Below are 24,823 nucleotides of genomic sequence, written 5' to 3'. Positions count from 1 at the left end.
CCCTTGCTCACCTTACAAAGCACTAGGCATACCCTAATACAACATCTTTTGCAACCCGTGACAAGATGAGTGAGTCTCTGTATTTAACAGATACCAAAAACACCTAGATACACAGCAGGACCTTAGGAAACATCATCTACATTCACCAGAACCCTGTTTTTAATTAGTAGGGTATGTCATTGATTAGAACAACGGGGCCATTTTATCATTGTCACTGGGTATTGTTATTGACATTGTAGCCCAATCAATTGTTTTCTCTCCCTGTTCTTAGCAATCCAAATGCCTGCCCAAGCAATACAAATCACTGTATTTAGATACTATAGATACAAACCAGGAAGGCATGCAAAAGTAATAGCTTAAACATGCAGTCACTTGTGCCTATGCAAACAATAGTAACATCTGCAATAGTAATTTGAAGTTCTCAAACTTTTTTTGCCTAATGATTAAAACGCTTCAGATCAGAAAAATTACTGAAAGAATAACTGCTAAAAATTATGACTGTCTGTACACCTATCTTGGTGTGAAAGAGCATTACTAGTGAAGAGAAAAACATAAAGACAACTTTTTCCAAATGCACAGTTCTACATAATGCCAAGTTGAAGAACTGCAATTAAAAATCACTTTTTTACTAAAATCACCTAAAGTTCCTATGTCATCTAAATTTGTGTCTGCAGATAAAATATGACAAACTACTTCTCAGGTATCACGCCAATGAAAGTGCCATTGTTTGTAAAATTATTTTACAGTTGCTAATGTGAGCAACTTTATATGCACGTCATATGGTTACCTGCATCATTAAATCATTAAACTTTGCTCTGAAAAATAAAAGCCACAGAAACTAACAATGACAACACACACTGCATACAAGGTCTGAAAATATTAACATATGGCAAGACTATTTTTCAAAACTTACACATCAAACTCCTTGGACCTTTGTCCCAGGCAGAAGTCCCAGAATCTGCACCTATCCTAAATTACATGTCAGTCCCAACCAGCAGTATTAACCTATAAATAAAGCCTTCAGCAAAGAAAGCAAAACGCAGTTCAGGAATGTGAATACATGAACTACTCCTTTTTCTAAAAACTAGAGGTACTCTATAACTTGAGATCTTGAAAACAGACCCAACCCAACCACCGTTACACAAATACAGCATCCTAAGTATAAAGCTGCCATGCAAACAACCCTGTTGGAAGAATCAGAACTCAGAGATGGGATCTCGGACTAAGCCTAAAAGTCGCTCAGTGATATAGTTCCAAATAACAGGGGCAAATACCTGTCCAAAACCACAATCCAGGAAAGGCTAATGACAAAGGGCAGTATGTCCTGCAAGACAGTGACAACAGTGTTGAATTTTTTTTTAATGAAAAAGAGACAAACACTTTGGATTTCAGGTAGAGTCTATAAAAAAGGGAGGGCAAGAATTCTCCTGGAAGAAGAACAAAAGGACATACACGACTGAACCACTTTGTTAAAATGGCATAACAGTACAGACAACTCTCTTAAGGACTATTCTAGTGAGACTTCTTCACACTGCCTTTGATCCTTTCCTCCTTATGCTGAAACAAAAGATAGAGGTGTCTTGGAATGAATATATATGTATTTGAATATACCAGCATAACATACAGCTGTGTAATTTAATGTGTTCTCATTCCCAATACACCACAACATCTACAGGTCAGCACCTGTAGCCTGAAACACCAGGAATAACGCATTTACTTGTTCAGAGTTCATGACATTTCCAGCAAGTATCAGCTGAACCCGTAACATTCGCAACTTTTGGTATCACAGTAACAACTGATACATCTCACTTTGAGTTGCTACCTCCTGCAAAGACTTCTGTCCTACAGAGAGCAGGTACAAATCATCTGTAATGACACATCCATTTTGCTGCCATTCCTGTCTGCTTGTCACAGAGGAAAAACAACACAAGACAGGAACTCTGATTTAAACAAAGCACCACAGGAACCGGGATGATGTTAGGGAGCTTTGTCCACAAGGAAGTGCAGGTGTGCCAGTACACATGTAGGGAATTAACAAGTTGTAAGTACCCACTCCCACACACCCCCACAGCTGATTAACTTCCAGGAGCTTCTTTGATCATGTCCAGAGTAGCAGAATGAATAGCGTTAACAATGCTATTTTTACAAAAAAAGTAACATAGCTATTTACAGTTTATGTTCCTGGACTTAACAAGTTACTGCTTCTGGTCAAACAACAGATGTTTGAAGAAGTTACTGTCACTTTGCAACAGCAGTTTTAAAACACAGATGTTCAAAAGTCAATTCAGTTCCATCTTTGGAATGTTTTATCACAGACGCTATACTAAAATTCAAATTAATGCCAATATTGTCAGTCATTCAGCTTCATCCATCATTTTCAAGCTCATTTTCAGGATGAAATATGTAGGGCCATTCAATTAACAGGTGTGTAGGGAAGAAGATGAAATTGAAACCTGTAAAACTCTGCCCAGATATTGTAAGAACTTTTGTTCTAAACATTCAGAAATACCCAGGAGGAGATTCATGGGAACTAGCAGCTTTTCAGAAAACGGTACAAGATACCAAATATCACTGCATATAGCCCATTCGATGGGTAAACTCCACTGATATGTATCAATATTTGGGTTTTTTTAACAATTACGGACATTTTACAAGGCTTTCCAGACCCACAGTTATACCAATATAAGTAATGAACTTTCTGTGAACGCCATTCTACAAGAGATGTTAGGTCCTAAAAGATCTGATTGTTGCATGGCCTCATCAAATAATATTTTCAGTTATTTGGAAACATTATTCTTAGTTATTACACATGAAATATCAAAACCCACTGGAATATGAAGAATAACATCTAGACTGTGAAAATCACTTCATAGTTTAGAATTAGGACACAGTTCTAACAAACAACTGAAAGGCAGCACAAATCAAGGTATTTTAACAAAGCTCACATCAGACTATCCCAGAAGTGAAAAAACCCCACAGAATTACAGTACAAGCCTTGAGTACTGTCTGTTGACATTTTTATTTCTTCTTTGGTGGTTCACTGTGGAACCTAGTCAAACACCCTGAGAAATCATAACCATACAGACTACAAGATTGCTGATTGGGAACAGCTTTCATTCAAATGAAAAGCATTAGAACAGTATTACTACATTAAATCATCTTATTTTCTGTGTACTACAAAAATTGGTTTGAGATTTGCAAGTATCAGGGAAGCATGTGAATTCTCATTGAATTTCAAATTCTCCAGGCTTCCATTCCCTTTTTTCTGGAATAGATTTCATTTTTTCTATTATACATACTTCACATTAAATAAGCTACAGATCACCAATTGTTAAGGACCAAGTATCCTGCATTTATCTGTACAAAAGACACATTACCCTATTATTTGGTTCTTTTTTCCTTTTTGTGCAATTTTCTTATTTGCTAATGACATAAAATAATTAAATAAATAACAGTATAGTCAGTTGCCTTAAAACAGAGTTGTTCCATCAGTGGCAAACTGCAGAGACAAGCAACAGAGGTTGATCTGTTCCACAACTTACCCTGCCACAACCACCTAATATATCCAGTAGTGCCATTCATAAATACACTACTGTGGCTCATACCATGAATAATCATGCAAGAGATTTCCTTCCAGTGACTGGGTATCTTTCATGACACCACCTTTGTGAGGATCTGGAGTGCAAGTAAATGTATGTCACATAAGGGAAAGCTGATAAGATGTGATGTTCTGGTACCAGCTCAGGAGTCCCAACACCTCTCACCTCAGCCCTATTAGGCTAAATACAAGCATACACTGACAGCAGCAAGCATGAATAAAGCAGCTATTTCGTTTATGGATAAATGATGATTGACAATGGTTTAGTTCCTTATCAGCTTCAAAATTCCACCAGGCTTCTTGTTTTCCTGCCATCAACCTCACGTGACAACGGGCACAGCACAGTCAACTTCCTTCCTGCATTCAGCAGTTGATTACTCTGGGGTTGAGGACAACAAGTCTAACAGATGAGAACAAGCCTCACTGCACATTTAAGGTGAACCCGAATGTTCTCTGGTCCTCCTTCTCCCTCACCATGTAAATAAAAAGCAGCAGCTAATTTTCCTGTAGATAACAACCTTCAAGCTGAAGGACAAGGTGCTGAACCAATCGGCTTTTTCCCCCAAGCCTTTTTACAACTATACAAGTAGAAAATCCTAAACAATAGCAAGGATTTTTCAAGTTAATTTTAAGTTGAACAACCTTTTCCTCCAAGATAGATTTCCCTAATTGCTAACGGCAGTACATGAACAGTTCTCTGTCCATCTGAGATAGAGAAAGATGACAGAAAATATAAAAACTCAAGTTCTACTGCAAAAGTAGTAAGTTGCCCTTAAGCATCAGAAATAAAAGCAGAACGTGCATGTGTTCATTGAACCATAGGTAACATTTAATATGTATTTTTAATTTTTTTTTAAACACACCTTAACATATACAGTATGAATATATAAAATACATTAGTCTTGTCATGTTTATTTATATATAAAGTACATCCCAGGACATTTCACGATTCTTAGCTGGCTACAATTTTATACAGAAGTGTGCATATTATTGAAGTTTCTTTAGGTGTGTGTGGGAAAACATATTCCAGCTTTAAAATATGTGCAGTCTGTCTAAATAAATCTCAAAAGCACAAAGCGCACTACAGGCAAACCCCGAGTATGAAAGTCTTTGTCCTTACTGCAAAGCAAACTATAGCAACACTGGCAAAGACTCCTACAGACTGCTTAGCTCAAGCAAAAGAAGTCATCCTATAAATTAGCTGCGAGGCCAATAAAGGTTAGCAACTGATGAGTTGTATTAACTGATGTTGCCCAGCAGCAGGACAATCAACTGGAATGAAAAACACTACCACACTTAAGTTAAGGACGTGTGTATAAGACTTCCAAAAGACTGTAAATTCTTCACTGAAGAAATAAATCACAGCACATCAAAGACTCTTGAAGGTCCAGAAACAACAGCACTGGATTAAACCCCATATACCAACTCTAGTGTATTTTAAGGGGTGTTTGTTTCTAGACATCTTCAGAGATATGCTGATGCCAAGATGATTACACCCTTTTAGGCAAAATCCTCAAGCATACATGCACATGATAGGTTTCTGCATATCAGAGACCTCAGTGACTTCACTTCAACACTCTCATAAGTATCTGACATCAGGACCTTTGCTGCAGTTTCCACAGGAATGCAAGGCTTCTTCAGAGTCTGTGCTGAAGATAAAGATTAGAAAAGCATGATGAATCATTAATAAAGGCATAGAAGTGGTAGTTCAATTACAAGCTTAGAGCCATAAGACTTACAAGTCGGCTATCTGCACTGCTGTACTTCCCCTTAGACTCTACACAAGACAGCTGTGGTAGACTCTACGCAAGCATTCCCATGTTTTGTTACAGGTCCATAGGACACCTCCCAGAGGTGCTCTCGTAATGCCAAGGCAAGGTATTCTTGAAGGAGAGTGACCAACCTACTCAACTCACATTATCAAAAATAAAACAAATAAAGTGAGTGAAGAGGCTAGTGTAAGTATTCTAACTCTCAGAGCTCAAATGAGCAATTTATTAATCAAGTGATCAAAAATAAAGAAATGCAATAAATGAGCCTGTCAATTTTTAAAGCTTTTATATACCTACCAAAAGTTGCACAAAAGTAATGAAAAAGATAAATGATCACTTTTGTGGAGGATCAGTAAGTTAAATACACAGATTATGAAAGACCGCAACTCTGAAAGATGTCATCTAAACTAGAAGGAATGTAACCCACAATCTTTGGAGGGCAATGTTGATCAAAGACAGAGAGCAAGAAGCAAATTTGTAATGAGTTGGTAGTTCCTTGCTAGTTCCTACAGCTTGCCAAATCTGTTTATAAAGCCACGATTAAACAGTTTGTATAAAGAACCACAATGACACCTTCAATAAACCTGTGTAACCGTGTGACTTAGGGACTCAATCCATCACATCTAAAGCATTTTTCAAATCACCAAAACACTCCTAGTTAACCTACAACAGAACTCCCAGTACCTTTTACAGTCTGGACTAAGTTTATGCCTATCTAATCCTCCTTTTTATTCCTGAGCACAGCACCTACCGAAAAACAAATTTCAGCGAGAGCTTTCTCTGATTCAATTCTCTAAGGAATAGGGATAATGATGGTAACACTGCCCTACCTCAAGACAGAGGACAAACCTACTACAAATTGTCAGATACTCAAGTATTAATTGGTGAGATGGGAAAACCTACTACTATGGCAGACAGTCCTACAAACTTGTGAAGGTTCATAAAAAAACCTTTGTCCAGTTTAAGAATCAAGACAACATAATGTAAGCCTAACCTATTTTGCACACCTTTAAACTTTAACCTTTCTTGTTAGTTATCCCATCCAGACAAAGAAGGAAATACATTTTATTCATTATGAAACAGATTTATCACTGTATTTGAACTAGAACAACAGCACCAACTATTCTGTTCTTAGCAAGTCCATTTACTTCAGATCCTACAACTGCTCCCTCCAGTCCTTGTATCCACAGCCAATGCTCTACAAGAACAAAAAGAGGAAAGAAACCTCAAACCAGTAAGTATAATCACATCATGCATTGTAAGAGGGCTATCCAGTGGAGATACCAAAATTATGGAGCAAAGTTCTTCCTTGCTCAAAACAATAGTATACTTAGAATAAATCTAGAATAATGGGAAGCAAAGAAACATTCAATTTTTGCCTGGAAACAATTTGATGGCAGTCCTTTAAACCATCTTTTCCAAATTGCTTAAGCCCAATAGTATATCTTTCAGGAAATTTGAAGTTGTTTTAATTCCCACACTCAGGAATGGTGTCCGTGCTAGCACCCAACAACTAGCTCGCAACATATTTCCTAAGGACGCCCAAACAAGCCCCCCGCCGCGGGAATCCCGCTCCTAAGTGAACTCCTGGCAAGGGACCCGAGTTGCGCGGAGTTGCGGCTGGCGGGGCCGGACGATCGAAGGCCGCACCCGCGGGCGCGGGGCCGGCACCGGGAGCAGCCGGGCCGAGGGCGCCCTGCGCATCCTCCCGCCGCCACCACAACCCGTCCCGGCCCCAGCCCCGCCGCCGGGACACGGGAACAGCGGCCCAGGAGAGGCGGCCACAGCCGCGGAGGCCTGCGGGAGCCAGCGGCAGCCGACACCCCCCTCCACCATCCACGGCGGGGCCGCCACCCCTTCCCGCCCTCCCCCCGGAGCGGGCGGGCGGTCCCGGAGCCCCGCAGGGCAGCGGGGCTGGGCGAGGGGCGCACGCCGCCCCGCCCGTGGCTGGGGACAGAGGAAGGAGAGGGGAAGGAGGAGGGCAGAAGCCGCCGTGCCGGCCCTGTCCGTACCTGCTGTGCCGCTGCGCCGCGGCGGCGCTGCTGTAATAGGCCGCCCTGCGCTGGGCGCTGCGCGGCACCGGGCGCAGCGGGATCTGGTCCGCCATCTTGGGGGCGCCCCCCCACCACCCGCCGGGCACCGCCCGGGCAAGTGACGTCACGGCCGACGCCCAGTGACGTCAGGAGGGGCGGGGGCTCGGGGTAAACACGGGGCGGTGGGGCGCGGGCCGCGCGCGGGGCCGGTGGGCGCGTGCTCCCCACAGCCTCCGCGGGGCTGGCGGAGCTCAGGGCTCCGACGGCGGGATCCGCCGGGATCCGCCGGGCGGGAACGGAGAGGAGGGAGCCGGGCTCTGCTCCGTGCTGCCGGACAAGAGGCAACGGGCAGGAGCTGATGCACAGGAAGTTCCACCTGAACATGAGGAAGACCTCTCCTGTGCGGTTGCCCAGAGAGGGTGTGGACTCTCCCTTACTGGAGATACTCAAGAACCGTCTGGACGCAGTGCTGTGCCATGGGCTCTAGGGTGGCCCTACCTGAGCAGGGAAGTTGAACTAAATGACCCCCTGTGGTCCCTTCCAACCTGACCTGTTCTGTGATTCCATCATTATTCAGCTTCTGAAGTACCATATCTGCAAGTGATGCTCTCCAGCCATTAAACAGAGACAGGTATTGTCTCAGGGTCATACATACATCCCTGTATGTCAGGGATGATGAACCAGTCTGTGGGACCTCACAGGATTGATACACAAGTCACCACCAGCAAAAGCCTGAAGATAGGTGTGTTTATAGACCTACTGTAGGATGTTATCTGTCGGTATTCCCATGGAATCAGATGCTGTGGGGGAGCAAAAGGCCTAACACCATTACAAATATAGAGGACTTTCCACAAGAGGAGAAAGAAAATTATTTTCTTTTTTTCTCAATGCCTATTGGTAAACGAAGTTGCTCTTATGACCCAGACACTGAAGACCAAAGTGTTGCTGCACCTTACAGTGTACCTTCTACCTTCGACCAAGGGAAGGATGGTCATTACGGAGGCACCACAATACACAGCTTACAATGAAGTATGCTCCTATCTGCTGGAGTGAAGGTTGTGGAGCGCTGGCAATTTTTCCAAGTGCAAATTTCTGAGTAGAATTATGACTTTAAGAGTATTATCTGGATACTGAATTCACCAACAGGCACAGAACACTCAAAGTTGAACCAGGAGATGGGAACAATTACACAGAAGGCTCATATAGGAATAGAAGGGAAAAATATCTATGCTGGGCATTTCTATGTGACAGGACTTTGCTGGGTATTCAAAGGGTCACATTTGGAAATGACAAAAAGGGGAAAGATTTATTTCACTTTTTAACTCTGTTAATCCTTGTAATGTTCATGGTATCAGAATCAGTTCACCAGTAGAATCACAGAATTGTAATTTAGGTTGAAAGAGATGTCTAGACACCACCTCGACCACGCCCCTGCTCCAAGACATTACTTTTAATATCAGGTTGTTCAGGGCCATGTGCAGTGAAGTACTGAACACTTCCAAGGACAGCACAGAGTTTCCATAACTTCTCTGGGCTACCTGTTGCAGTGTTTATCTTGTGATAAACAAATTGCTAATAAGTACTCAAAGTTTCCTGTGTTCCAACTTGGGAAACACAGGATCAGCCATAACCATCCATCTCTGAGATAAGTCTGGGCTCCATCTTCTTGGTATTGTGCCATCAAGTAGTTTTATTCAGACACAAAGTTTCTTCTTAACTTTTTCTACTCCGAGCTGTGCAGGCTGAGCTCTCTACCTCTCCTAATACATCATATTCTTCAGCACCCTGGCCATCTTGGTCATCCTTGCCTAGACTCACTTCAGAATGACCATGGACAGGGTTGCAGAGAGGATCACAGCGACAGATTGGATCGGGGCGGCAGGGCACTGATCGGAGCCCAGGTAGGGATGCGGGGGCGAAGCGGCAGGGCAGCGGTCAGGGACACAGGGAGGCAGGACAGGTGCAAGGGCCAGCAAGAGCCAGCGAGGGCAGGAGAGCCAAAAGGCAGGGTGGGGCCAGGTCAAAGGAGGGAACAAGCGAGCCAACAAATGAACAGCAGCAAGCAGTAGCGAGCAGCAGCGAGCCCCCAGAAAACAAGACTCAAAAACTCCAAAGCCAAAAGTCTGCCTTCTGACAGGAGACCAGTGGCCCGGTCCAATGTTCCACTGCAGTCCATTGGTGGAGACCTTTTGCCGTCTGATTGGAGAATGTCTCTGAAGGGTACAGTGTCTTTGGTGTTCCCCTGCTGACTGCTTGTCCCGTGTGAGGTGAAATGTTTGCCAGGTAGTCTCCTCAGAGACAAGGCTTTCCTCCATCTTCTAGCTGCCTTCTGCAGGTGGCACATGTGCAACCCCTCCTCCACATGCCTCTGACAAGCAGTGTTGAGACAAATCAAAACAAAATTGGCTCCTCACAACTGGACATGGTAACCCAGATAAGGTCCTACAGGTACCAGACAGAGGAGAAGGGTCACTTCCCTCTTGTGGGTGCCTTCTACACAGTTAGTAATAAAGCCCAAGGTGTGGGTGGGTGACTCTGCTGGAAGGGCACGTTGCTGTTGCATCCACTGCATAGCAGTTTGTGATGCATGTATGGTACTGCCTGTCTCCTGCCTGCTCTGCAGTGACGGCTGTAATTTATGTGTTGGAATAATTAAACACACCCCTGAGTTTCAGGGTAATAATTATGCGAGTCCTAGGTGCTTTCATGACTGTTGTTACTGCAATTCTGTGCATCTCCCAACTTTAAAATTTTAAACTTTAATATTAACAACTATACATTCAGAATCCTCATGTGGCTATGGAAGTTACTGCAGGTCACTGATGCCACGAGAATTAAAGCTGTTGCTTTCAGTTTATTAATTGGTTTAAGCCCATGGAAGAGCAGTTTTTGAACTGAACAGAAAGCACTTCATTCACAAGTTAGTAACCTAAGATTAATTTTCTTGTCTGTGCAGAACTTTGGTTCTGGTTGTTTGGTTATATTACTGGTGATTTAACAGGTTGTTTGGCCTGTAACTATCTCTAATGTTAGTCTATTACATGTGTGTGTTTGTAAATTCCATATGTATGGAAAAATACATGATCGAGCACGTATAATGAAAGGTTTATTATTGTCAGATTTGTAAAGGACCCAGCATGAGACAATCATTAGGAACTATAAATGCCTTTAGAGTCTTAATTTCTTACTGAGTCTCATGTATTCTATAAAGCATTATTTTGTTTATGACTACTTAAAGGTTTTAAGAAAGAAATCCTTCACTATTACTTGTCTACAGAGAAGATTTCAAACACAAAGCCTTCTAAGAAGAGGAAATTTAGTTTTTTAGTAAACCAATGGTCAAGAGAGTGACAAAATGGATTATTTATCATTTTAAATACATGCTGTTTTGATTACTTCAAATATATGTTTAAAGCTTGCAGCTAAGACAGTTGCTGGAAATCTATCATGATTTCACCTTCTTGATAACTCTAATTGCCTTTTTGCACCACTATTTTCATAAAATGGTAGAAGCTCTTAAGCAGGATCTTTGATTGTGTAGCATGTATTATCATTCAGTTCTACCTCTAGATTATGATGTAATCTGGTTTTTTGTTTTTTAAAGAAAATTCTAAACATTTATGTAAAAGTTTTCATCATGCAAAATTGAGACTTTGGTGTATGTTATGTATTGACTTTTCAAGATGCCTTTAGAAAATGTCCCTGCATTTTCAAAATATTATTTCCTTTCCTATTTAGAAATACTGAAAGGTCACAGAATAAACTTGCTTTTGATCCAGATTTTGGTATTCAGGCATTTCAGGCAGGTGTTGTTTTGCTTTATGAAAAAAACTTTTTATTTCAGGGATTGATTTCAATGTTAAGTACTGGCTAAGTAACATTTGTAACTTAAATATCATGATAACATGCGTTTGTTGTAAGTAAATATAGCACCACTCTGAAATAAACTTTCTGTATCATCCTTTCTGTGCTTCTTTTTTGCATGTTTTTTGCATTTCTAACAAGTGGCAGAGATCCAGAACCTACAATTTATGGATCTTGTGAACTCTTGGTTTGACTAGGAATGAGCTGGCATGGAAACTGTTTTGCATTTGTTGCATGTATCTACTACAGGTGCAGAACCTATCTGTAATGAGTTCTGCCAGATATCCCCAGAGGGCATTTAATAATAATTTATACTTTTGTTACCATTCTACTTCTGTTGTAAATGTTCAAGGTTAAGTCCTTCCTCCCTCCTAATCCTGGTTATGTATCCAGTCTGGGCTACGGTAACAGGGGAAATGAACGGCAGTTTGAAGTTAATTCATTCTTTGCTATCCTTCTCAAAGACAAGTTATAAAATCATTTATACTAGAGTAAATCTGTGGAAGTGATACTAAAATCATTGAATATAAAACAAAAGAAAAAGTTTCAGTAAGCCTCATGTAATGTTACATGGTACAAAATTTACATTACTTATATACTAGGTATTTTCTTGTCTTATCCTTCAAACCTCCTTGTATTTTTATTTTAATTGTGTAACCTTTTTCATCAGTGGTGAACCTGCTTTGTATCTGTCTTCAAATTTTCATCAAATTGTAAATTGGTCCAAAACACCTAGAGGCTTAAAAAAAAAAATCACTGGCAAGACCTAAGCACAGTAACACAGGAAGATTATGGTTTTGCTTGTAGGAAGAGCTGAGGGCAGCAAGGAAAACTGCACTAAATAAATTCTTACACTGTCAGAGAAAGGGAGCAAAACAAATACAAAATAGAGGGAACTAAACCAGCCACAGTTAGCAGTTTTAATAATTCTAATAGCAGTGCCCTCATATCTTCAATCTGTATTAGTAGAATGTAACAAAATATTACTCTGCTCTGCGAAAGAACAAAATTGGAGACACTGTTTTCTGTGAAAGGATCCTTGTTTTAAAAAATCGCTTCAGACAATGAAGCCACATGCAATTCAGCTATACACCAAAATAAATGAGTTTAAAAACAGCAACAAGAAATAAAAGTAATCATATAAAATATTACTATACTATAAAAACACTGGCAACAAAATGCTGTTCACATATTAAAAAATATTATTGTCTATATAGCTAGAAGAAAATTCTATTTGTACGTATTTTATTTTTAATATTCACAACATTCAGTGTTTGTCAATTTATTGTGCTCCCAGCTGTAACTTTTCTTTCAGACCTTCTTTCAAGGTCTTTTCTTTGGTAAATGTCATCTCTCCGCAGCCCTGCAGGATTTATGGGCTGCCAAATCTCTATTCCTTCTTTTGTAGTCCATCCTTACCAAAATATGCATCCCACAGCCCTGGCTTCACTCCAGTCCTGTGTCACCCTCACCTGTATTCCACCAAGTCAGTCGTTCAGAATAAAATCCAAGCACTATCTTCTCCAATTATGTCAGAAAAATACTGTATCATCCAAAATATGTTGTATTTTGGATTTTACTAGAGATACATCTCTAGTAACAGGTCTGGCTGAAAGGGCATTTTCTCCAATTTGCTTGGCAACACTTGAGGCAGAAAAAGTGCAAATCCTAAAGTACTTAAGTAAAATTGGTTTAGAAACAAAGGTAAACCTTGGTGACTTCTGATAGAAATATGTCATGCTTTCACTTAAGATATTAAGTGTTGATTGTGAAGAAACAAAAGGAGAAAATGGTAAGTACAATGTTCATTATTTTACCGCATCTTCACAACAACTTTTCACTGAGAACCATCTAGTAATTTTTTACAGTGTCTCTTCAGTTAAGTTAACCTCTAACTTAAAAATTGCTTCAATATACATTTCAAAATCCCATGCCTTTTAATTTCTAGTTAGCTTCTGAGGTACTTTTTTTCATGCTGTTAGTGTATGTAAATTCAATGCTAGATTTCAATTTCTAATTGGAGAAAAAAAACTCCCATGGACTCACAACTTTTAAGATGGATTACCAACTTCTGATCTTCTCTTAAAATGAGAGAATATCCAATAAAATAAACCCACGATCTGTGGTGCAAAATTAACAGCAAAACACACCAGCACTTTCAAACGACCCTTTTTTCTTTTTGAGTGTTCTCAGTGGGTTTCTTTTTTCAAATCCATGCTGTTGATATTTCAGGTAAATAAATACAGCTGCTTTAACTAGGTCTTGAAACTGAAAGAAAAATACTCCCATGGATTAATTACAAATTTTGTATTGTTTCAGAGCTTCTGAAAAGGTCGTGGAAGGACAAACAAGGCCCAAGTGTAAACTCAAGTATCCAGTTGTGATTGCTGGTGTCAGACTTGCTTGGATCTGATTTCCTTTTGCAGTTTCTGATACAATAGTGACCAAAAGCTTCATGTGGGGTTAGGGGGGTCTTCGTTCTGGGAGTTGTAAAGGAGTAGATGAAGGAAAACTTTCCCAGACCATAAGTGACAAAATTCTTAGTGTCTTGTAAAGCGTTTCCTTCAGAAGTCAGAAATTACTTGAAATCTCCTCTTTCTCTGATATCTCTCTCTGTCAGTCCCAACCATCATCTTAGGATAATAATAAAAAAAAATTTATTTGCCTCAGACTTGCTTCTGAAACCTGTTTTTTCTCAGACATTTTAGCCAATCAGATCTGGTTTCTGTTAGAACCTAAACATCTTCTCTTTGATACTGGTTTTTCTTGTATCTTTTATCCATATAGGAAAAATTATTTTCACAGAATCATCAAGGTTTGAAGGGACCTTCAAGATCATCTAGCTTGACTGTCATCCCAACACTGTGGATACTGAAAGCTTGATCACAGAGAAATTTTCCAGCTTTCTGCCAGCATCCGTGTGGAAGTCTTGCTTTCACATGCACGCTAGCTGGGAACAGTGAGAGGTTTTTGTAAACCAATACCTTTCATCTTGCAGCTGCAGTTTGTTATGCAGTTTGTTATGTTACTGACTGGAGAAATATTTTCAAATGGGTGTTGTAGGGTTTAACCAATCATTCTAAGAGGTAGATGGTCAAAGGACCAATAACCTTAAGTCATTCAAGTGAACCAGGTTATATAAACAAGTTTGGAAATTAATAAAAAAATCCCCTTCCTCTCGACTGGAGTCTATGCCACTTTTCTCACTGTCCCTGGTACAACAGTGACACAACACTACCATAGTCACCCCTAAATCATATCACCAAGTGCCACATCCAGACAGCTCTTGAATACTTCCAGAGACAGTGACTCCACCACCCTCCTGGGCAACTTTTTCCAGAGCCTAATCACACTTTCAGTGAGAACTTTTTTTCTGATATCTAATCTGAACCTCCCCTGGCACAACTGAGGGCCATTTCCTCTTGTCCTCTCACTTGAGACATGGCAGAAGAAGCTGACCCCTACTTCACTCCTTCCAGGTAGTTGTAGAAGTTGTAGGCTTCCTCAGCCACTCCTCACAGGACTTGTGCGCCAGACCCTTCACCAGCTCTGTTTCCCTTCTCTGGACACGGTCCAACACTACAATGTCCTTCTTGCAGTGAGAGGCCCAGAACTTGACGCAGGATTTGAGATGTGGCCCCACCAGTGTACAGGGGGGCAATCACTGCCCTGGTTCTGCTGACCACTCTATTCCAGATACAGGCCAGGATGCCATAAGCCTTCTTGGCCGTCTGGGCACAGGCTGGTTCATGTTCAGCCACTGTTTACCAGCACCCCTAAGCCCCTTTCCACTGAGCAACTCTCAAGCCACTCCTCTCAAAGGCTGTAGGGTTGCATGGGCTTGTTGGGATGCTTTGCCTTGTAGAAGCTCATGCAGTTATCCTCGGCACATTCTTAGCCTCATGACTGTTACCATACCCTTTTTCTGGTACTGGGAATGCCAGCTACTTTCAGATCAACTCAGCATGAGCTGAAGAAATAATTTTCCTACCTCATCACTTTCAGTGTCTTCTTTCTTTCTGTGTCCTTCCTCTACCTTCTTCCCCAGTACTGCAGTGAGCAGCAATCTGTTCCTGCTCAACTCCTTTTTTGTCACTGAGAGATTGTTTCCCATCACTAATCAACAGGTAATTCCAGTGGGTTTTGTCTATTTCTATTATTTGCAAACATTTTCTCCCATTCCTTGGGAAATTTCCCATAAATGGAAAAAAAATTCATTGATTCTTTTCAGAACTAAGAAGGGTCGGCTTCCTTCCACAAAGCAAACTGAAACCGGGATTGCCCTCAATAATACTGGATAAAGAAAATCAATTTTGTCTCCAAAGTACTAGGATAAAGACCAATCAGTCTACAAACATGACTTACCTGCAACTTCCAATATCCTTATCTGATTCTAACTTGTCTAAATCTGGAAGAACTGGTAGCCAAACACAGTGGGTTTTGAAAGTAGATAATGTTGTTGTGAAGAGCCTTAAAACTGAAAAGAAATATGTACTTCATATAGCAGAGTAAATAGGTTATCCACAAAAACTGGCTGTGACTATATCCATTTTTAGTCCATTGTTTTAAAATAGTACCTAAGGTCTGAAATGCATTTAGATTGAAGTCGTCAGGATTTAATTTCTTGGATTCCAGAGGCATGGAGTCATAGTCCATGATGTTAGTGAAAATAATTATATAACCAGAATTACAGGTGCAAGATGCAACAATCCAACAGACAAAACAAGATTGAAACAAACAGTTGAGGGAATGAACAGCATGAATTTCTTTTGCAGTCTCTACGTGCAACAGTAATTATGATTGGACAGACAGCTGTGGCTTGCCATTTTTCAGCCTTCTCATAAAAAGAAAGATTTTTCTAACCCCCAAATAAATTTTCCATTAAAGGAATCTAAAAGAGCCCATGTCTTGTACAGACCGCAGGGAAATTTCATTAATTCATTTTTCAAGGCTGAAAAGAAAGGAAAGAGGGAAAGAGAGATGTGCATTGCACCTTTGAGTCAGAAGGTTGTCGGCAAGAGGAAAGCAGGGTAAGGAAGAAGCTCTTCAGAAAAGTGGGAGTCTTAGTGAATTGTTCTTCTCCCTTAAGTTTCCTGTTTAAAAAAAGAAGAAAAGCCACACTCTCTTCTGTGAATTCTGTCAATGCCACAAGGCAGGTATTTTCTCTTGATGCTGAAGATGGACATTTTGGAGGGGATTATATGCTCTTTTTTCCTATCCTCTTGATTTTTTTTTTTTTTTTTGGCTTTCTTTTTTTTCATTTAAAAAAGCAAGGAAAGATCTGAGTGATCTGTTTGCAGGCCATGAGAGAGGTGCTTGAAAATAATTTCACAGACCTCTGGTGCAGTATGGCAATACGAATTAAAATGATTTGCCCACAAGCAGACTCAGTTGGGATTAGGACTGACTCATAATGACTGTCCTGCCGAGACCATAGGCTTATTCCTTTTTCTCTATGAAATTTATGGATTATTATACACATTGCTATTAAATATTGATCTTCTAGGAAGCATGTGTAATCTAAAGTTGCATTCAGTTTGGTTTCTGGAAAGATGCAAGTTGATCAGTATGAGAAAAAAGAGAGGGTACCCTGCAAATGTCATATGACATTTTCAAGAAAATAAATGTAACTTTGTTTTAAGACCAAAGATGTTTCTTCTGGAAAATAGAAATGAATGTTTTACACTGCATTTCCCTATTTACTAGTAATGTGCAACAAGGTCTCTAACAGAACAAAAAATGGATTTTATTACAGGATTCTAATTTGAAGACTTTGCTGAGATGGAAGCATCACTGATGAGAGGAGAAATGTATCCTTTTGCCCTTTCTGAAACTTGAACAATGTAAGTGCAGGGGTACATAAAAGACTGAGTTCAGAATGAGCCTGTAGCCTTAGGCTTTGTAGATCCATAGACATTAACTGTGAGGTGAATGGGGTGCGTGTGAGTATTTGAAATTCAATGTCTCCTCAGTCACCCTGGTCAGCTTCTTGTGTCTTTACAGCAAGGACCCTTTCTGCTGTCTTCTTTGCTTCCTTGCCGTGGGTACAGCATGAAAAGTTTTTGGCAGTGAGCTCAGGCAAGAACACAACCGAGGGCAGTGAAAAACAGAGCTTGTATCATGACCTAACTACAAGGGGACTTCGTGGATAGCTGACTTCCATTCAGTTATCTTTGTTCAGTATAGATGTGAGTGTGTTTATACATATGTGTGTATAGCCATATGTCAGCTGTACTGTGACTGAGATTCCTGTTCTGTCTATGAAGTTTGGAAAGTTTGCCTTTGTTACATGCCATGGCATGTACTTCAAGAAAAAGACATCAGCTAAAGCATCCCTATATCACCAGCAATGTTTCTGGGATCAGAAATGCTGCAGAGCGCTGACATCTCTTATTGTTCCTCCACCTGTTAAAACCACTTCACCCTCACTGCTGGTCTGAGCATGACTAAAAGTCTGGATAGACTTAGGAGAATTGACCAGATGAGTTATGTTATCAGCTGTGCAAAGCTCCCAAGGTACAAGCCTGAGACACAGGCCTTTGGACACAGGGCTGACTCAAGAAGGTAAACAAAATGGAGTGAAAATTAGTATATACCCAGAAGCAAATGTGCTGATATGTGCTGATAAAGTACTATCAGTGTGACACATCTGGCCTCATTTATTCCCTACTTTTCCCAAGTAAATTTGGGGATGGAGCTGGAATCTTTCCACAGCATAATGACATAGGACCAGAACTGAACAGTAATGAACTAAAAAAGTCTATGGGAAATCCAGTGAAAAATTCACTTTGCCTCAGCCCTAGTCTAGTATATTGTCCGGAAAGTCATCTGTCTGCCAACTTATTCCAGATTTATTTACCTTGCTCAAAAATATGGAACTTCATAAGACAGAAATCTGCCCCATCCACCGTATTGCATAGGGGATCTCTGAAGTATGAAGGTTTTCAGAATGGTAGACAACACATTTTTGAGGTGACCTCCATGCAACACAGAGTGCAGTTTCAACTCTTAATAACCATTTCTCAGATCAATTAGAAACTGTGTCTCGCCCAAGGAACCTTCTGAAAGCCAGTTAAAAAGGTGCCATTTTCTCCTGTGCTTCAGAAAGTCCATGTTCTACCACAAGAGTGAAGAGCCTGAGGCTTCTTCCCTTTCCGAACAAGTAGATTTGGGAAACCCCTCATGATGCAAAGAGCAGGTTCCTTGAGAAGTGGAAGTTTTGTTGTTAGATACTGTGAACATACAGCATGATAGTTCCGAATGTTTTCCTTTAATCTTATGACATAGAGTTATAAAGAGGAGAGAAAAAAAAATAGGCCAAATGTGATATCTTGTGCAGCTAACAAATCTCAAGCCTTGGTACACATCAAGAAAATACTTAATTTTCACAGTCTAGTCCATTCCTAGTACATTTTAGGCACTGGTAGTTTCAGGAAGAGAAGATGCTCCATAAATCCAAAGGCAAAATTTCACCTGTGTTTGCTTTTAAGACATGTACAACTGAGATGCAAGGACTGTGTACAAAATCTCCTGTACCAGTGTTTCATTTATATCTACACACACTAGCTAAGAAACTTAGCTAACTAAAGTGTCCACTTCCTTTTAGTATTACAAGTTGTAAACTTTCAACCCTTTTGGTGAAATGAAGTCTTCATCAAATGCATTCTAAAGAGTAGGTCTTCAATTTATAACTGCCTCTCATATCAAACCCACTAGGAGCATAAAAACAGCAATTATTTATAATAACTTTATTTGGTATAATTTCCATCTGTCTTTGAAAGCTCTTCCTGCTGTTTTCAGGCTGTGCATGTTAAACAGAAGTGCTTACACTTGACCTTGCTCTTGATCCACTCTTTCTACGCAGCAGTGCCTTTCTTCTTCTGAAAGATAGGTACAATTTGTGTCCACATAAATTATACTGTACTTGCTATTAACATTCTTTTATCTGGTAAATTACTTACACTGATTATGTTGAAGACTGTTCTATGAGCTGTTGATAATGCAGGTCTATGATTTGGATGTAATATGTCGTTCTTAATTTAGGACAAGGATGAAAGGAGATGGCAGCTTGCTATAACACATGCAAAAAATCAGGTTCTGGCCCCATGCAGTCAGGAAAGGATCCACAGCAGTATTTGGAACAGAAATGTGTTCAGACTCAGCATTCTGGCTAAATTCCAGCTTCAGTAATTATTCTGTCTAAATCTTCCAGCATTTCCAAAGGGGTGATTATGGTATTTTCATTTCTTTCCTGCCTCAGATTCATGGAGAACTTTGGCATAGGTAATGCCCATTCTGTACTGCATTGAAGAAGTAGCAAACAGGGAAAATTGTCCACACTTCCTTCTCTCAACAAATAGTTAAGACTGAGCTAAACTCATGTGACATTTGTCTTATCCAGTCAGCCACAAGACTAGAAATGCTACACTACTGATTGACCAAAAGACATGAAATCATACTCTGGACCAAGTGTGCTGTGCATTCAGGGCAAATGGGACGCATGAGTAGATTCGAATCCTGCAGGGCTGCACACTCTTAAGAAGGGAAAGAGGACACGAGGATTCTAGCCTTCCATTCATGCAATCCTATCTCTTAACAACAGGTTCCCATGAACTGATGATTTGGTAGTAAATAAATGGCAAAAAGTAGAAAGAACCCAAACATATTGCATTCTTGTCTGTTTCAGGACAGTGCTGAGGTCTTCCTTGATGATTTAAGAAACTGAAGATGAAGAATGCTGCTCTCGCAAATTTAGGCTGCTCTGAGAAACCATCACCAGAAGAGCCTCCTGCATTTCATTTGCTCAAAGATTATGGCTTCTCTTTGTCACTTACAAAATGATTGAGGATGTTCAAAGCAGATTTCTTCCATGATGTGCAAACATCTTCTTTTGTAAACTAAGATTTTATTTTCTAAGAGTAGGGTTTTTTTCCAAGTAATGTAAAAATGCCACAAATAATCAAAAAAGGGGTTTTTCAACTGTGTATTTCAGAAACATTTTTTGTTATGGTGGTAGTAATGAACACACATGTATATGCTCTCTAAGTGTTAATCTTGATCTTATAAAGCCACGACAAAAATAGTAATTGCTCTAAAAGACAAAATAACCCCCTTGCTCTTTTTAATGCAGTTCCACAAAGAGATGTAGCCCCAAAGCGCCAGTCTCATCATGTTGCTGCACAGATCTGGCAATCAACTATTCTTCAGTGTTTGGGTCCCAGGAGGCAGGAAACAGCTTTGCAGTGCTGAATTTTGTATTATTATTATTTTTAGAGTTTCAGTGTACTGCAGACATTTGCTTATATTCTTCTTAAATTTGCCCTGTGAATGAACTTGTTTAAAACTACATATGCATTTTATGAGGAAAAATTTTTAAAATATCTTGTCCTAGATGAAGTCGATGTAACATTCACAAGACACTGTGGACTGTACCCGCCTTGTTGCAGTTGCAGTCCTGCTATCCTGAAGACACTATTTTGCAAGAATTATTTGTTCTTATGGTTTATGTTATCATAATTCAATTTTATGCTGTACACAACTCTGTAGAGCACAAGGTTACACCCTTCCTCCCTTCTCAGATGTGTGGCCAGGACACCCCTCCTTGAATTCCGTTGGTTAAGCAGAACCAATAGGATTCAGTCCCTGTAGCTGATGGACCACTGCCGGTATTTCAACTAATTCTGTCACTCCCATTCAAGAGTTAAGGCAGACATTACCCAGTCTGTGCCCTCTTATCTATACCCAAAGCCTGTCCTGTGGTCTGGCACATTTTGTGGACTTACTCACTTTGTTAGAAAATCTGCTACTTACCGGCTCTCTTCTGAGAGCTGCATCTGGCTCCAGTAACTGAGCCAGAGCAATCTCTCACCATCTTCTATCTACATTTGTGATGTGTCTAAACCTTACTTGTGAGGGGTAAGAGTGCTTATTTATTAAGAAGGAATCAAAAGATGAGGTGTTGATTTACCATTTTTTCCTTATGCTTTTTTCGCAATGGCACAAACCAAAGTATTTTGCTTCCTGTGCAGACCAGTGCTGCATACAGATTCCCAGTTACAAAGAAAAGGCAAGAAGGGAGAAGCTGAAAGAAAGGTTTGACTCCTCATTAGCAGAGTTCTGCCCTTGCAAATAGAAATACTACCTTGGTCCCCTTCTGGTTCATGGAAAATATGATTGTTTGTGGTTCTAAACTAGGTTTATCAGAAGTGTACAGATAAAATTGTTTTGATGGAAAATTGGATACTTAAGTACATATTTTGAAGTTTATCCCACAGATAAAAATGAAGAGATGAAGTATTTTTCTAAGAGCTTTCAGAAAACAAAAAGAAAAATCAAACAGCTTTCAGTCACATTATCCAAGTTTCTGACAAAGGGAAAAAAAATTGTGTGAGGCAATTTTAGGTTTACTAAGATACTTCTGAGATAGCACAGCTGTTCCTGTGTCCCACACTGAGATTTTATTGCGAAGCCACAGTGTAATGGAGCAGATCTTTTAAATGGATTTTAAAAACGCCCTACTCCTCAAAATAAAAATAGGGGCAGTCTAGATAAGAAGAAGCTAATTTTGCTTCTTTATCAATTAATCTTTCAAGACTACATGACATAGGTATAGGTTTATTTTTGTGTGGTGATGCTGAAATCCTCACTGGGTTTGTTATATCACTTGTGATAGCATAATTAAGCATACAGTCTTAACAATAACAAAATCTTTTTTAAAATGTGTGCCCTAAATGTATTTTTAAACTATAAAAATGAATAGGTCAGCTCAGGCCACAGAACATATGGCAGGTAATCAATGGATGGTGAAGGTTAAATAAAAGTCTCCTGTGCTTGGTGTGACACACAGTTGAAGTACCTGCGCCGTCATATATTTCATGTAACAAAAAGTTGAGGCACTTTGGATCATCACGTCTTCAGTGAAACATTACTCTTGAAAAATATTCTGAGCTCAAGAACTACCTTTGCAGCTTATTAACTTCCATAGTTACTTTCCCCTCATCATTCTTTTAGAGGATAGTAATTGATATAAGATGCTGCCTAAAGACACAAATACTTTGCAAAGGATATATAGGTACATATTTTTATGAACATCCTCTTTGAACCATAACATCTGCTGGGGCTTTGAAGCATCCCAATGCCATTATCAGGTGTTACATTCAATCAGGCATCTCACTGTTTATCTCAGTCAGTGATTATTTATTTTTGGTTCAGAGACTTTGTGCTAAGATGGTTTAAATTTTAGTATCAACAGTGCAAATGAGTAGCTAAAGACAATAAAAATTTCCTTTCTGTCATAACTCAAAAATATTTCCACAGGCATTCATTATTTTCAATTGTTAAAGGGTTTGGTATGTAGCCTTTCCAATTCTTCATGAAACTAGATAACATTTACTTATTCCAGATGTTGCCTGCTATTAAAAATCAGAAACAAAGCAACATTATGAGATTATTATTTTATTTCTGCAACATCTTGCACTGTGTATTATGTTTGCCTCTCTTTGTTTCAAATAATGTAATTAGTTCTCTTAGATCATGTTGTAAGCCAAAACTGTAATAACTATGTAGTATTTTTATTACTACTACTGTCATAATTTAGTGTTAGTGCATGACCAAGATTCTGACTCAACACAAAGGCATATGCAAGAGGCAATAAACTGCACACAAACAGGAGAAAACCTATTAGTGTTGCAAAGGTTTCTGAGGTCTGCCTTCTTCAAATGACAAAGTTGTTGAACATATTCTTTGGTGCTACAACACACCTAGTCTTTTTTTTGTCCCATAGGACCACTCCTCCAGGCATCCATCATGACAGATTAGTCAGGTTTCAGAGCTGCAAAGCTTCACCCTAGTGGAAAAGTGAGATTGCACATGATTTGGCTACTGCTGAACACATCCCTCCTGTCACTAACTGGCTTAGCTCTCCCAGGTAGTTCAGTTCACAGTACTTAACATTGTTCTAAGTTTTCCAGAAGTGGTAACCAAGAGATACCATGAGTATATGTGCTGTATCTTCATTCTGGTGAAGAGATTTCAGAACCTCATCAGGCATTCTTTCAGTTTCCTATGGTTTTCCCCCAATTCATTTTCTTTGGTTACAAGCATTATGTAGTGTATCCGCTGCTTAGAAAAATAATCAGAAGAAAAAGAATCCATAATAACTGTATGTTGGTATTTAAAAGTCCTACCTTTTATAAGTATGAAACACTTAAAGTGAGCTTGCACAGGTATTGTTGGCTTTTGCTGTTATTCTCAGCCTAATGTAATCTAAAATAGCAGCAGTTCCTTGATCTCTTCTCATTGTAATCTGCTCTTCTGCCCAATTGCTCTCACCATTAAGGACATTTTTCTAATAGCAAGTCTAAATGTTTCCTCTCTTAGTTTCAGACCATTGCTCCGTATTCTACCAGAAAGTATTTATATTCTGTGATCATTTCTCCCTCGAGTCTCTGTGTTTTCTAGGCTGTATAAATATCAGAAGCAACCACACTGCAGGGTATCTGTGTGTGCTGTGGTACACCAGTCCTCTAGGTGGTTAGTATCATGCAGGGTGTAACACATGCTCCAAGGCAAGCACTGTTAGTGTTCCTAGGCTTTTCAGGCTCTTGCTTTCACTGAGTCCTCATAAATGCTTGCAATTTGAGGAGTAGAATTCTTTTTATGCTTGTTAGGAAAAAAAAAAGACAAATTCCCTTTCAAAGTTGCACAAAGAAAAAACCAACCGAACCAACCAAAATCTCAGCCTTTCTCTATTAGTCTAATAAAGCAAGACAAAAATGGCATCATCATTTGACCTCCAAATTCCCACAGTCTTAATGCAGCTCTATACAAGTTATGATGATGTTTAGTTACACAGAACACAGACTATTTTTTCTTAAAACTCCTGGGTTAGCTAATGTCAGGCAACTCTACTAGACTCTCCACACCTCTTCTTCCCAGCTAACATGCTAGTTCTAGTCTCCCAGGTTATGTGGATGGAATGCCCTCCTGCGTCCTGCCTCTGAATTCATTACTAAGTCTCAGGCATCCTTTCTGTCCTCAATGCCAGACCCCCCCCTACTCTCTCAGTCAGCGTCTCCCCAAGGCCTGACAGTCTAACCTTTCAGATCCTTACCCCTCTTCATTTTCTCTTTACCATCCTAGTCTAGGACTTCTTCTTTCTCCCTCTTATTCCACTGAGGCATTTTTTTCCTTTGTACATGAGAAGGATATGAAAGGGCAAGAGGGGATGTGCCTGATATCATTTTTGGTACCAAAGGAGCCAGGAAGAACATCTGTAGAAAGCTAGAGCATACTCACTGTAAACATGCCCTTCCACGAAGGCAGCAGCCAGCCTGACAACTCTGAGAAGAGCATATGAGGACAGACATTTTCTAGGAACTTGTAATATGGCCATATCTGGGCAGTTAATGTGCCATAATGACAAAAGAAACATCCCCGAAAGAAAATGCTGCAATGCCACATCGAGCCTCAAATCGCTGTTTCCCGCCATGAGAGCATAAGGACATCTTAGTGAAAGGATCCTACTCACAGTTAATATGGGCAAAGTGATGTGTTTT

General features: G+C 40.0%; 1 protein-coding gene across 2 annotated transcripts in view; it reads right to left on the bottom strand.

Annotated features, from left to right (window-relative positions):
- ATP9B (ATPase phospholipid transporting 9B (putative)) overlaps window positions 1-7,514 on the bottom strand; it is a 154,151-nt gene extending 146,637 nt beyond the window's left edge. For both annotated transcript variants that reach the window (XM_032101826.1, XM_032101834.1), the window contains exon 1: window positions 7,383-7,514. In XM_032101826.1, coding sequence (XP_031957717.1) covers window positions 7,383-7,477 — 95 coding nt within the window. In that variant the 5' untranslated portion in view covers window positions 7,478-7,514. The remainder of the gene's footprint in view (window positions 1-7,382) is intronic.
- Between the last annotated feature and the right edge of the window lie 17,309 nt (window positions 7,515-24,823).

The sequence above is a fragment of the Corvus moneduloides genome, chromosome 1 (assembly GCF_009650955.1).
Source record: "Corvus moneduloides isolate bCorMon1 chromosome 1, bCorMon1.pri, whole genome shotgun sequence".
NCBI classification, from domain to species: domain Eukaryota; kingdom Metazoa; phylum Chordata; class Aves; order Passeriformes; family Corvidae; genus Corvus; species Corvus moneduloides.
Note: the sequence above shows the minus strand (reverse complement) of the source record. Positions and strands in the feature narration are given on the sequence as shown.